Source organism: Eutrigla gurnardus (genome assembly GCF_963514095.1).
Source record: "Eutrigla gurnardus genome assembly, chromosome: 20".
Taxonomy (NCBI): domain Eukaryota; kingdom Metazoa; phylum Chordata; class Actinopteri; order Perciformes; family Triglidae; genus Eutrigla; species Eutrigla gurnardus.
In genome coordinates this window covers 1,422,296-1,436,830 of record NC_139931.1, presented here as the reverse complement: position 1 = coordinate 1,436,830, position 14,535 = coordinate 1,422,296, and the positions used below count along the sequence as shown (strand labels likewise).

Sequence of the window (14,535 nt, the reverse complement as noted above, 5' to 3'; positions counted from 1 at the left end):
CTAATGTTTGTATATTTTTAGTATGTTTTCTGTTGATTACATGATCCTGGCCTTTTTGCAGAGGGGGGAGGGAGGAGGATGAAACCAAACTGCTGCTTCTATTCTGTTCCATTGGCTGTTAATGGTGCTGCTGCATAATCCATGAATGCTCCTCCACTATATATACCGAGTCTCACCTTTCTAATGTGACAATAAAAATGATAATGCCCCACGTCTGAGCCTCCGTCCTCATTCTGTAATGACCGCTCATTCAGGTAGCTTCGAACAAAAGGAGCCGAGGCCGTTCAAAAATAGGCTTTTTGTCCAAATGTACTGTAGAGCTGCTACTATTATATTTGTTTAATTGGTTGTTGGCTAATTTACTTCAGTTATAGAACAACAAAGAAACATAACAGCAAAATACATCCTTCAGTGTGAGATAATAAATACAAACTGTCATAAATAAAAGAAAATGATCGATGGAGACACTTAGTGCTCCTTTTAAACACTGCAAATATTAATTTTCATTATTTAATAACGAGAAGTATAAACAAAAAAGACAATGACATCAGTTTAATGTTCATTTTGGCAAAATAAATAAATAATAAATATGATTTCTTTTAAATATCACGGTTATCGCTAACGCACCCCAAAACTGCGAAAAGCAAAAAAAATTAAAAAATTAATTAAAAAATAAAAATGTAAAACCACACTTTTGGATGATTTTGACAGCTCTTTACTGCCATACAAATAATCATAAATGTAATTATCAGCCCTGAAAAAACACGAATAGGACCGCGGTTTTGGACTGATCGGCAAAAAATAGGAAAACGATAATCATTATAATTTCAAGAATGTCATTTATTAAAAAAAATAAGAGAAACGAGACACGACATAAAAGAATCAGGATTTTTATTAGACACTACAAATTACAGAGACGGAGAGGCCGAGGGCTAAACAGCACACATAAAATGTCATGCATCCGTTTCCGTGACAATCGAGACCAAATACACCTTTAAATGTTGTATTTTTCTTTTTTTCTACACTCTGACACAGTCTGTTGGTGTTGCCATGAATACAATGGTTACAAGTCTGTTGCAATGTCAAAAAAAGAAGCAAAGCGAGTTGTGTAATCCGGTCTGATTGGCGATCGTGACGACTTTACATTGCTGAGAGACTGGGGAACAGTCAGTGTATTCAAGGCACTGGAATAGACTCAGAATTATGGTTAACATTTCCAGGTGAGGTAGTGAAATCACTCGATGGTGACGTACTTTTGGGATACATATGGATTAATATTGGCTTTTTCCTATATTTATATATGGTTTCATAAAAAGATGCTCATCGTTCCAGTCTTCTCTGAGAAAAACCCTCGAAAGCGCAACAACGCGAAGACAAGAGTTCGTCGTTAGAAAAGAAACATTTTTTTCCGTCGCACACAAACACACCTTTGGATCGATAAAGTTTAGAGTCTGGATCGCGGTTTTACTCGGGTTTCATTTTGGGCCGATATTGACTTTCTTTTGGTTGTACATTTTTTTTTGCTCCCAAAATTCAAAGATGTCGGCATAAGTGTGGAAGTCCAAGGCTGCCACTATTAAAATTTAAAAAAAAATTAATTTAATTTGCTGTTAGTTTGTGCATGTGTAAAAAAAAAAGATCTTAAATGTTTTATTTTGATGTTAAAAAACATAACCTTCCAAAATTAGTATAACTTCATTAACAAAGGTTTTAATTCTTAAATCTACAACTGAGTGCAAAACTGAGATTATTTTTCCTGATAAAAAACAACAAATACTTTCGATAATTACCAATTTAAAAAAAACAATAAGGTTTCTGATTATCATGGCTCAAAGAATTCACGATGACAATATCAATAGGAATTTTAAAAAGAATTGTCAAATTCATTGTTAACCATGTTTTTTGGTGTGTTTTGGCTCCTTTTTGCTATTAAATAATTGCATTCATACGATTGTCAAGATGTGGTGAAAGACTTTAACCATGTTGTATTTATAACATGATTTAAGAGGCACTGGATTATTAAAAAAATAAATGTATTATATCAATATCACCTTTTTAAATATCACATAACTGTGAGAAGCAAATAAAAACCCAAAATTCTTTTGGATGATATATATATATATATTTAACATAATATTGACAGCCTTTTACTTCCATACTGTTTAATCAGAAATCTCAATATCAGCCCAGAAAAACAGGAATCGGCCGCGGTCTCGGACTGATCGGCAAGAAAGCAGCATGCAGCTCTACTCTACAACAACTAAGGTTTATTTGGGGAAAACTCGGCTGTAAGCTTTCATTTAAAAACGTAAAAATTAAAGAAAGCTTCCCAGCGTCCATCACTCAGGTTCAGGGACACGCTACAACTGCATTGGCTGAAAAAAGGAACCAATCAGAGCAGAGCACAGAGCAGCAATATAGAATCCAGCTATAGATTTCCCTTCCTTCATAGTAACGTAGAAAGAAAACGAGCTGCGCGTTAAAAACAAAAACAAATTGAAAAGTTATGACTATTCATCACCGTAAGAAAGAAAAAAGCGTGTCGGGGAGAAAAGTCACAACACTAATTCACAAATTTAGACTTTAAAAAGTGTACATTCTCTCCTCTAGACTGCTGAGTCAGCATCTTTTAAACGGGTGATCATGATAATAATAGTAATAATAATAATAATAATAATAATGCCCAGGAGGTTTTGGGTGCTGCTGAATATCCACAAGTCTCTGTAAAACTACATCCTAGCAATATAGAATATCAAAATACCACTGAGTGCATTTTTTGTCTTTTTGAGTTATATATATTTGTTTTCTTTAATAATATTCTGGATCTGCTGTGCCTTTAAAATACATAGTTCAGTAATGTATAGGAAAAATACTGTACAAAAAAAGAACAACTTATAGAATAGGTTTTATATAAACATATCTCTTGTAACCAATATATCATCTCTGTTGTGAATCGTTTGGTCTGCAGTAAACAAACTGATCGGGGTTTAAAACCACAGTATCAGACAACACCATCCAACGTTTGTTTTTGTCAACATCTTTTACATTCATACAGCCATCTTTAAAAAAAACAAAAAACATAGAGCTACAATGAGACTACAAACGTCTGTATTGATTTCTGAAAAATAAAACACTCATAATAATCATGCTAGGTCAAACAGAAGCAAAGAAAATAATAATAATAATCATCAACAACTTTGCAAAAAAAAAAAAAAAAAAACCCAACAAAGAAAATATTTCTGCTTTTTTCGTTCTGTGAAAAGAAAATCATGCTTCAATCTGAAAAACGAGGAGGAGGCTAAACGACAAGAAGTATTAATAACTAACAATTATATCAACAGAATACATGAGTGTGTATATATATATATATTTTATATATATATAAAACAACAATCTTCCATCTGAGAAATAAATATGTCGATAAATATGAGGCGGAGGAAATTTGAGTGAGTGGACCGGGTCAGATTGTGAGACGCATTGAGTGCAGACGTTATATGAAGTTAGTTCAAATGCGGGGTGGGGGAGGGGGCGGGGCCAGCTGGGGGCGTGGTCTGGGAAGGAAAGGAGGCGGAGTCAAGGACACAAACATGTAGCTCGTCATGTCAGGAATTATTGCTCAGTGTCAGGGTTGATGAAGAAAAAAAACAAAACGATTGCACAGGAAGATCAAATAAAATAAAATATTTGAATTGTGATCTGAACTTTTTAAAATAGCGGAAAAACAAGAAAGAAGTTTGAGAAGAAGATAATTGTTGCTGATGGAGAAAATAAAATACGTCGGACACGTCACGTTATAAACACAGATGAAGAAAACGGCTTTCAGTCCCGATCTCACGTATAAAACTGGTATGAAAGTGAACAACAAACCACATGGCATCGGTGGGGGGGGGGGTTCTCATTACTCCTCATGGTACAGTAAAGTGGTATGTATGTGTGTATATATATATATATATCTGTGTGTGTATATATTTAGTTGAGTGATGCATACAGAAAATAAAAGGAAGTGACAAATCGAAGCTTATGAGAGAGAATCAGATGTGTTGGTTGAGGAGGAGCAGGAGGAGGAGCAGGAGGAGGTGCCACCAAAAAGAGACACATTGTCTTTCAAACTCGAGGGATGGGAGGAGAGGGGGGGGGGGGGAGGGGGGGTTTGGGGAGGTAAAATGTGGTGGTGGTGGAGGGGCCACGTTTGGGGTTTTTTGGGGGGGAGGGGCTCACAGGGGCCCGTGTCGGGCCTCGTATTTAGCCACAACGTTCTTGCAGCGTCCCAGCTCCTTCCTGATCTCCCCCACCTCCATGCGGAGGGCGGCGTTCTCCTTCTCCAGGAAGCTGGCCCGGATGGCGATCTGGTTCTCCTTCAGCCGCCGGGCGTCACGTGACCTCTTGGCCGCCACGTTGTTCTTTCTGCGCCGGGCCCAGTACCTGTCGTCCTGAAAGGGGGCGGAGCAACAGCAAAAATAGATCAGCTTTCATGTGAAAGTACATCATGTGTGTGTGTGTGTGTGTGTGTGTGTGTGTGTGTGTCCCCCCCCCCCCCCCCCCCCCAGGCGGTCTTGAGGTCTAACAAAGTCCCATGATGGAGGCCTCACAAGGTCGAAGCTCTGCTGACACTGTCGCTTTAAATTACGCTCACAACGGAAAAACTACAATCCAACGAAGTACAAGTACTCACATCCGAGTACTTACGGATACCAACTCGGGATGCAGCAATACACAGTTCTCAGGTTACAGTTTCGGTTAATTTTATGCGTAAGGAGAAAAACAAATATTATTTATATATTCCAAAATTATTTATTTTATGAGCTAAGACATTTTTTTTATCATTCAGACAAATTCAAGTGTATTGTATAACAACATAAATAATGTGTAAAATAATAATAAGTGTCTCCACCTTCCACTCAGTGTCTGATTGGTCGGTTTCTCTGCCAAAAGTGCTTTTATAGAAGTCGTGAATTACATTAGTCAGCGTAGCGCGGATCGAGTGTTGTGATTCGCTGACGGAACTACGGAAAAGGGCTCAAACTTTTGCAATAAACGTCCCCACTGCACACAGCGAAGTGATATTCACTCGCCACGGAGGCGTTTCCGCATCAGCGCCTGAAAAAATGCTGCATTCAAGTGCTCCTCTAAAGCTCCGACAGAACCAATACAGAGAGAAATACAAAGCATGGAAACATGAAATGTTATTGTAAAACCGAAAAAATACCCCAATTCACAAGTGCGTAGTGAATCGTGCATCCCTAATACCAACAGGAGTACTAAATAACTGCAGTACTAACAAGTAACGAGGTGTAACGTGTAGTATTCATTCACCATCAAATAATGTTTTTTAAATGTCTCAGGAAATCGAGCACTGTCAAGTTTTTTCATCAAATTCTTATTGATTGGATGTTGAGACCGAACGTTTTATTTTGTTAAATTAAAAAAAGGGTTGGTTTTTGTACATTTTTCAAAGTAAGGACACTTTTGGTAATAACACCAAAATCCGAGCCATCCAATCTCAGATCGGCTCACCTTCAGGTCTTCGGGGATGAAGACCTTGCGGGCCTTCTTGATCATGGGCTGCGGCTTCAGCTCCTCGGCGGAGAACTTGCGTTTCCTGGGGTCGAACATTTCCTGGCCGGGGACGCTGGACAGAGCCAGGTCTTGCGGGTCCGGCTCGTAGGCCAGGGGGACCTGGATGGACTCCGGGTCGATGGGGCTCGGGGTGTCCCGGGATGAGGGCAGTGCTGCTGGAAAAAAACATAAAGACATTAGCTGGTATTTTTATTGAAACATTTGTTTTGGCATTTGCATTTTAAATGATGTATTGTGAGTTAAAATCATCATCATAATAATGTAAATGATTTATAGATGGAAGCTCATTTTTACTGGATAGAGCTTGAACACATCATAACGGCTAACTAGTGCAAACGCATCATGGCTCCGATTTGGACTCTAAAGGACAAAATGGCACCAATTAAAGGTCAAGGTGGCCTCGTTTTGGGGGATAATTGGTTATGCAACACCCTCATCATCATCATCACCAGCAGCAGCCTCATTTTCTTTGAAGCCGTGAGAGGCTTAACGAGGACAACAGGGGCGATGGGGGGGTGGGGGGGGACTGAAGAGGACCTCTTGTGTGGAGCAGCAGGACTGAGGAAACTCAATGCTGCCTTTCTTCCCAGCGAGCTCACATGTCACCTCGTTGGAGGGCTCATCCACTCAGAGTGTCGGTGCAGATGTGAAGCATGAGAGTACAAAGAAATAAGAGAAAAAAATCCTCAACTGACCAGCAGGTGGTGCTATCACACCAGAAACGTATCTTGCATCTGATCTCCAACCAGCAGCTTCAGCATGCAAAGCTCCTCTGGTTGATCCGAAGCTGCAGCCGTGTGGTTTCTCTGGGATTCTTTACATTTACCACTCATTTGTCCAACTACGACTGAACGCAGCACGGACATACATCACGTGACCTACATCTCTCTGCGCTTGTGAGCCGCCATGATGACCGGTCAATGGCGCCGACCTTGAGGTCATGTGGTCACGCTGCTTTTGGCTCGGGTTGGAGATTTGAGAATGTGGGGGGGGGGGGGGGGGGGGGGGCTTAGCTGCTCAGCTCTGGGTAGAGACTCAGAAATCAACAGGAAGTCTGGGTTCAGGTTCAGGTCTGCTGTCCTACCTCAGAGGAGGAGACGGGGGAAAAACCCAAAAGTGTTTGTTTGAAGGAAACATGCAGGACTAATCACCGCCTCGTAAAACAACAACAACAACAACAACAACACCGTGTTTGAGAAACACGCCACAACAGATGTTGATGTAGCAGTTCATTGTGCACACACACACACACACACACACACACACACACACACACACACACACACACACACACACACACATTTATAGACTTCAAACCAAAACAATTCCTTTTTTTCTCCAACATGTTCCTAAAAACACATTTTTTCTCATTTAACAAGCCGTCATAAAAACAGACCTGGCAGTCTATAACCGAAGGATCTGTGAGGAAATAGTAACAATTCATCACAATATGCCAAATGCATTTTTTTTGCAAACCAAAACCCCCAAGAATATCTAAAAAGTGACTAAAACTACATTAACTCTCAATCAACTAACCAATGTATTGTTTACAAAGTATTGTTTATTTTATCCATCATATTTCTTATTAAGTATGTTTTCTTTCGTGTATAATCACCGAAGAATAAAAACTGATGTGTTTTTGATACTAAAGAATGATTTATGGAGCTTCTCTTCATGTTCTACGGAAGCCCAGAACTGACAAAGCAAACACTTTTTTTTTTTTTTTCGCATCATCCACCGTACTTCTGGCTCACGGGAGAAGTTTCAGTTGGCTGCAATCTGCCATCTCACCACTAGATGGCACTAAATCCCTTACACTGGACTTAAGCACCAACCTGAAATTTAAGACCCCCAAAACCCGGGAAAATAATGTTATGTATTTAGATAAATTAATTAATATGGTTAATTGTTTGATCTATAAAAAAATAGAAAACGTCCAGGGACGAAGAAATATATTCAACTAAAACGTATGTAAAACATAGAAAAAGCTGCACATCTTCACATTTGAGAAACTGGAACCATAAATAAAATTATTTAAATTATTTGTTTAATTTGATGAATACAAGTATAACTGAAACGTTACGTTTCTGCTGGATTTCCTGAGCTCCGATGAATCTCGTGATATCGTTGGACTAATCCATGACTAAGCTATAACACCCTCCTCCACCCGATCATAAAACCACGCAAGGCGAAGCTACTTACTGGCTAAAACTAGACGCCGCCACCGAGACAATCTGTCCCCGCCCCCGCAAATAGCTGCCGCTGCCGTCCCTAATCACCTTTACAGGGACATTTTTGATCTCCTCTAATTAGCCGGGGGTGAAAACGCACAGGCGGCGTGGTCGCGGGGCTAAAAGTAGACGAGCTCGTTCATTAACCTGCGATGTCCTCGACTCATGATCACATTCCAAGTAGACGGATGAAACCTAAAATAACAAGAGAAGGTACTCTGACCTACTAAAGAGCAGCGGGACACGTGTATATCTTTACGTGAGGGTAATCATCCTTTTACACTCGGCGGTATCAGTGATGATACTACGCTCGGTGATAAGCCGTGTTGTGCAGAGCGGCTGAACTTTGACCCGGGTGTGACGCCCTTTAGCCCCTAATTTAAGGGGGCGTACACACGAAGCAAAAAACTTTTTTTCTCCGTTTTGCCTTGGCGTCGTTTCAAGAAAATCCACGTCCAGACGAATCCACTGAAAACGACTCAGCGCGCTGTAGTACATATTCCAGGCCCTTATGCGGCGCTGTTTCTGCTACAAAAATGCAGAAGAAGAGACGGAGCTTGACCGGATGTTTGCCGTTGCTATGGCAACACGTGAGAGTTACGGCTAATCTCCGCTCGACCACCCGATCAATAAACACCCATAAGATGACAATTTGTCCCGTATAAATAAAACCAACAATAAGCACCAACAGCCGTCACCCTAAGGAGCTTGACGAGGCGTTGTCACACGTTGGGATGGATTAATTAGACAAATAAATGCCTACATTCATGGGAAGTTAGCTAGCGGTTGTTTGTTAGCATCGTAATGAAGTAGCTTTTTCCCCGGAATATCGCCCCCCTCTCTCGGCTCCGTTTTTTTTCCCATACAGCGGCCCTGATACGCCGTCGTACAGACGAGCAGAATATCTGCTACGAGCACGGAGGCCCCCGTTGTTGTTGTTGTTACGAGACGTCGCGGGGGGAAGAAGTCAGGCTCGAGGGTCGAGGCGAAGCTGGTTTAAAAAAAGAGCGTTTTCACGCCGCGGAGACGCCGGATCCGTCTGGACGACAGGGCGAAACGCACAAGACTTCTGCGTTTACGCTCTGAAAACGTTTTCGTGTGGACAGGCCCTAAATGTAACAAGACAACTGGTTTACATGACACACACTGTAGTGGCAATATGTCCTCCTGTGTGATTATACAGCTGAACCTCTTCCAAAATAAAATAAACTAAATAAAAACATAAAAAAAAAAAATCATGTCTCTGTAAGGGAATAAATTAGACATAAACAAAGAACTGAATGATCTGCCTAGAATTGTCAGGAAATGTATCAAAATATGCCAGATTATTATTATTTTTTGCAAACCATAACCCCCACAATATTAAAAAAAAGTGATTTTAACTTTATGTTTGTACGGTAGCCCAGAACCGACAAAACTAAAACAATTTGTTTGTTTGTTTTTTTTGCCTCAGCCACCGTAGATCTGGCATAAAAGAGAAACTACACATTTGCGAGATGTTTTTTTTAAAGATTTTAAAGGTAGTCGTGAAATTTGATTTCTTGGTTCATAATTTGAGTTGAAATAAATACAAATATTTGGGAAAGTCAACCAGTTGAGAAAAAAAATATCTTATAGTGAAAATGCATCGTGTAATAATCCAAACCGGATCTACAAAGCAAAAAGCCTGCAGCATTTATTTCTTATATCGACTCCTCACAACAATTCCTGCAGCTCGCTCATGCAGACTCGCTGGTCACATGACCACACTTGTCTTTCTTTTTTTTTTAGAGGAAAGCTACTCAGCTGGCATGAAGCCAGACTGGGACTCCTACAACAACAACCAGGTCTGAGGGTCTGATCATTCCAAGAACTCCACCTTTCCTCGACCTTTGACCCCCCCTCTACATCTTGCTTCCCCCTGGCCAACAGCACACATGGAGCTGGACGCTGGGTCCGTTGCCATAACAGTGTTATCAGCAACATTGCTGTGTTGCTTGCAAACGCAGACACAGAGGAGATTGTTGTTGCTGTGGTGAGAGGAGGAGGAGGAAGAAGAGGAAGAGGATGATGAAGAGGAGGAAGAGGAAGAGGAGGAAGAGGGGCATGAAGAGGAGGGGGAAGAGGAGGAGCTGGTTAGAGCAGCAGCAACATTGCTGTGTTGCTTGCAAAAGCAGGCACAGGAGGATGAAGAGGTGGAGGAGGAAGAGGAGGAGGAAGAGGGGGAAGAAGAGGAGGAGCTGGTTAGAGGAGACGAGGATCGGTGAAGCTGGAACAAAAACAACGAGGAGTGCACGTGAGGAGAGCACGCCAGAGTCCATGTGATCTCTGCAGAGTACAGCCTGTGCCTTGGCTCCGAGTCCGGGGCCATCGGAGGGGAGGGAGGGGGGAGGAACAGCGGGGGGGGGGGGGGGTGAAAGGGAGGGAGGGGGAGGAACAGCGGGATGGGGGGGGGGAGTGAAAGGGAGGGAGAGAGGGGAGCATTCATGCCGTGACAAGCTCCTGTCTGCACACGGCGCTCGCATGTGTCCGTCACATGGCCACGGCACGCCGCAGGAAACCCCAGCCACGTTCACGTGACACACACACACACACACACACACACACACACACACACACACACACACACACACACACACACACACACACACACACACACACACACACACACACACACACACACACACACACACACTAATCACACTAATATCACATTAATCTCTGGATTCATCTCAAATCAGATGGGAGCCGAGGCGATGACAGCCGGCGAGGACATCGTGTTTCACGCCGCCGAGTTATCATCGGGTTTCAGCAAAATACGACTAAATGTTGCTGCTGATTTACATCTCAGAACCCCCCCACACATGACATGGTATGACCCAACTGTCTGGTGCTTAAACCATTAGTGTATATGTCAATAAAGATATTTCAGTATTTTATTTTGTGAATATCTTAAAACCAGCTTCTTAAATGTGAAGATTTATTGCATTCTTGTTATATATATTTTTTTTATAAAACATATTTTTTTTATGTTGTGCTTTGGAACTGCACTTTAAAGACATCCGGGAAGCTTTTCACAATTTTTTGTGAATGTTTTAGTAGAAAACCAATAAAATATTTATGAAAAAATGGCTTTTAAACAAAGCAGCATATATATATAGTATATATATATATATATATATATATACACTATATATGTATATGTTTTTAAACAAAACAAAAATAAAGCACTTTAAAGGCATCTAGGAAGCTGTTATGGGCATTTTCACTTTTTTGGTACATTTTATAGACGAAACAATAAACTGTTTGTTCAAAAGTTGGCAGCAGACACTGAAGCACATGATGAGGGGAAAGTAGGTTAAAACTACAGTGTGTTTACATTTCTACTGCTATGAATCTTTATGTGACTGGTATGAAACAATGTTAATGATTTTTATAAAAGGGAACAGACAGAAAATTATTATTCATATTTTTTATTAAACTGATTTCCCGACTTTTGATTTACAACAAATTGTTATTTCTTAATAAAACAATTAATATATCACAACAACTTTAATGTCAGTGCTCCTGTTTTTGAGATTTTTTGTAAAATTTAAGAAAAAAAAACACTAATTCTTGGTTTGCACATTCAAACCTCCGTTTGTGATGAAAACATCTCGTTCATCACAACCAGAGCAATTAAACATCGTAGCTTCTCTGAAAGTAATTCATTTGGTTTTCGTAGAAAAAATGTTCAGCGAGACTTTTGTGACGTCAATAATGTGATAATTAATATAATCCGGCCCTTTTATAAAGACTTGATGTCATATGATGTATTATTTACCACGTTTACATAAAAGACACAGTGTTTTCAAAAATGGATCCCGAGACATCTGTTATTGTGAGTGTGGGCTGTTTATAAGTTTACTCCGATTTCACTGTTTTTTTTTTTTTTTTTAGAAAAATAAGAAAATTCAGCTGAAAGAGATCACAAACAGCTGTTATTATGGGATGTCTATGCTTAGATGTTCCACCCCAAAACACAAACAAACAGGACAGATGCTCGGGCGAAATCAGTCCTTGAAACAGGGTTCCGCCACCTTTTCCAGGTGCATCTCCATGCTTTTCCAGCCCCTTCCAGCTGTGGTAAACTCCATATTTGTACCAATCCAATGGTCAGTATTCAGTCTACTTATTATGTCACTTGTTCATCACATTAAATGAGATGTTATTGTCCTCTAAACAACCAACATGATGTTTGGAGACAGCTTTTTACAGAAGGACCACAAATGAAAGGAAAACTAATTCCACTAACAGATCCACAGAAATATAATCACCAACTATTTTCATCATCTGTTCATCATCAAAAGTCATTTTTCATAAAGAAATGTCAGAAAATGCTGTTTTCAGTCCCTCAAATATGGAGATCTTCTTTTCTCTGTTCTATCATAGATGTCATCACATACAACACACATTTCAAGACCTTTATTCTACATCCAAGCACTTATCAAACCTTGAAAACGCCACACTAAAATTCAAGCATATTCAAGGATTTCAAGCACCCTTAAGGAACCCTGTTGAAAGTCGATCAATCACTCGTTTACCAATATCATCCAAACCGTCTTCAGCCGGATCAATGAACAACAACGGGACAGATTGCGTTAATTAAATATGCGACTCGTCTCGGATCGTTAACATTCTTATTCGGGGGAAAACGATCACAAGCGTTGCTTTTCTTCAGAGGTTTGACAGTTAAAACACGCCGCCCGTTTACCTTTACCTGCCGCTCTGTTTACATCGCGGTCGGCCCCTTTAAAACCATTCTGGTCTCTTCTGGTCTGGTGAACCGAAAACCCTGAAACCAGGTCTGGCAGCAGCTCAAAGACCTCCAACGCTCATTACAACAACAATACCATCTTTTTCCATTACGAAAAAGCTTCAATTGAGAATCTAATGCATGTAATTAACTAATGGGTCTGTGTAGATGGTGAAACTAAATATATATATATATTTAAAAAACAGCCGTATAATTCGTTGAGACGAGCTACCGGAAATGTTCCTGTGAGTCTGCCCTGCAGGAAGAAAAGGCCGGTGAAGTTCTCCCCAAAAATGCACTAATGTGTGAATCAGCTTATTTTAAATCAGCAGGGAAGGAACTACAAAACACCTCTGTGTCAGAGAGAACTCATGTTAGCGGTGAGAGTTTTCTGTCAATCAGAGCGTGACTTCTGTAGCCCGGTTTATGAGGGGGGGGGGGGGCCTCGGGTCTGATTTACGGGCCCTCTGAAGTGGACTTTGGAGTCCTGGTGTGTACCTAGACCTGTACTCGAATAAAGGGGAGCTAAACCTGAGCTCTAACGAGGGGGAGGGGCTTAAAACAGCAGGGAGCTGAATGAGAAACAGCAATTAACCACAACAAGCTTGAGTTCTCTTGTGTGAATGTGTGTGTGTGTGTGTGTGTGAGAGAGTGTGTGTGTGTGTGTGAGAGTGTGTGTGGGTCCCTACCTGCCGTGCTGGGACTGCGGAGGCAGTTCTGGGGCGCCATCCCTGCATGACCCGAGGTGGTGGCCCGGCTGCTGAGGTCCACCACGCTGGTGCTGCTGGTGGTGGTGGGCGAAGGCGTGGCGGGCGCCACCGGCCGCCGCTGCTGCTGCTGCTCCGCCCGCGGGGCCTGCAGCTCGCCCTGGGCTGTGTTTGCGGGGATGCCGTTCTCCGACAGGAACTCCTCCAGGTCCATGTACTCCAGCTGGAAGTTGTCCCCGTCGTAGGGAAGGGTCTTGTCCCAGAGGGTCGGCCCCAGGAAGGCCGACTGCGGGTGGTTGGCCGGGTTGCTCTCATCGTCCAGCTTCTTCTCTTTCTCCTGCTCTTTACCGAAGCCTGCAAATGGTGTTTTTGCACAAAAGTCATTTTTTTTATTTCCTGGTGGCAGATCATAGGTCATCACATAGAAAAGTATGTGTTGAGGTTTTAAAGGGTCACTTCAACAAAATTGCAACAAAAAGAACATGAAAACTTAAAAAAAAACATATATTATCAATGCATCTTGTGTAATCTTTCGATGTCACATCTATCATGTAAATTAATTAAATCAAATTAATGCATTACAGAGCCTAAACTATTTACAAACATAGACAAATAAACCCTAAATACACATGAATCATTAACATTTATATTTTTATTTCATTTGGTTGAACTCTTGTAAACAACTTTTCAGGTAATGTCACTCAATACATCTCCATATAGAGGGAGATTCACAAAGTGGGAAAAGACGCCCTCTGTTGGCGGCTTGTGGTATCACTAATATAAATCCTACTGAAAGCAAGGAGGGGGGGGGGGGGGGGGGGGTTACGTACCTGCAAAGCTAAAAACAGTCACAACAACATCAACAACACGAGCAAATGCTAATTCAGACATTAAGTACGAGCTAAAACTAGCCTGTTAGCTTCAGTTCACCTGTCGATCCGCGAAAATGCAGCCGAGACAACCATCGTTTTATTGTCCCTATCTCTGCAGCCGCGCCAGCGATCAAAATACATTGTTGCTTTTTTCGACAAAGATCGTAAAATGTTCAAGAGGCGTCACTCCGCGGATTTAGTTAATCTGTATTCCTCAACCGCGTCGTTTTTGTGTCTGTCAACAACCTGTCTGTGCGATGAAAACACGGGAGTTGTTTCTGTGAAGTTCAACCCGTTTAATTTAAATACAAATAGAATGTAATATGACGTACCTTCATCGTGGTGGAAAGGCAGCTTGAGCGGGTTCTCCAGCA

General features: G+C 41.3%; 1 protein-coding gene across 2 annotated transcripts in view; it reads right to left on the bottom strand.

Moving 5' to 3' along the window:
- Positions 1 to 874: 874 nt before the first annotated feature.
- hlfa (HLF transcription factor, PAR bZIP family member a) overlaps positions 875 to 14,535 on the bottom strand; it is a 13,992-nt gene continuing 331 nt past the window's right edge. Inside the window, exons 1-4 of one of the 2 annotated variants that reach the window (XM_084037247.1) lie at positions 14,494 to 14,535; positions 13,272 to 13,643; positions 5,515 to 5,732; positions 875 to 4,430 (exon numbers count right to left, since the gene is read on the bottom strand). The exon at positions 14,494 to 14,535 is cut by the window's right edge and continues 331 nt beyond it. In XM_084037247.1, the coding sequence (XP_083893373.1) occupies positions 4,215 to 4,430; positions 5,515 to 5,732; positions 13,272 to 13,643; positions 14,494 to 14,535 (848 nt within the window). In that variant the 3' untranslated portion in view covers positions 875 to 4,214. The remainder of the gene's footprint in view (positions 4,431 to 5,514; positions 5,733 to 13,271; positions 13,644 to 14,493) is intronic. The other variant, XM_084037248.1, reaches the window with a different exon arrangement.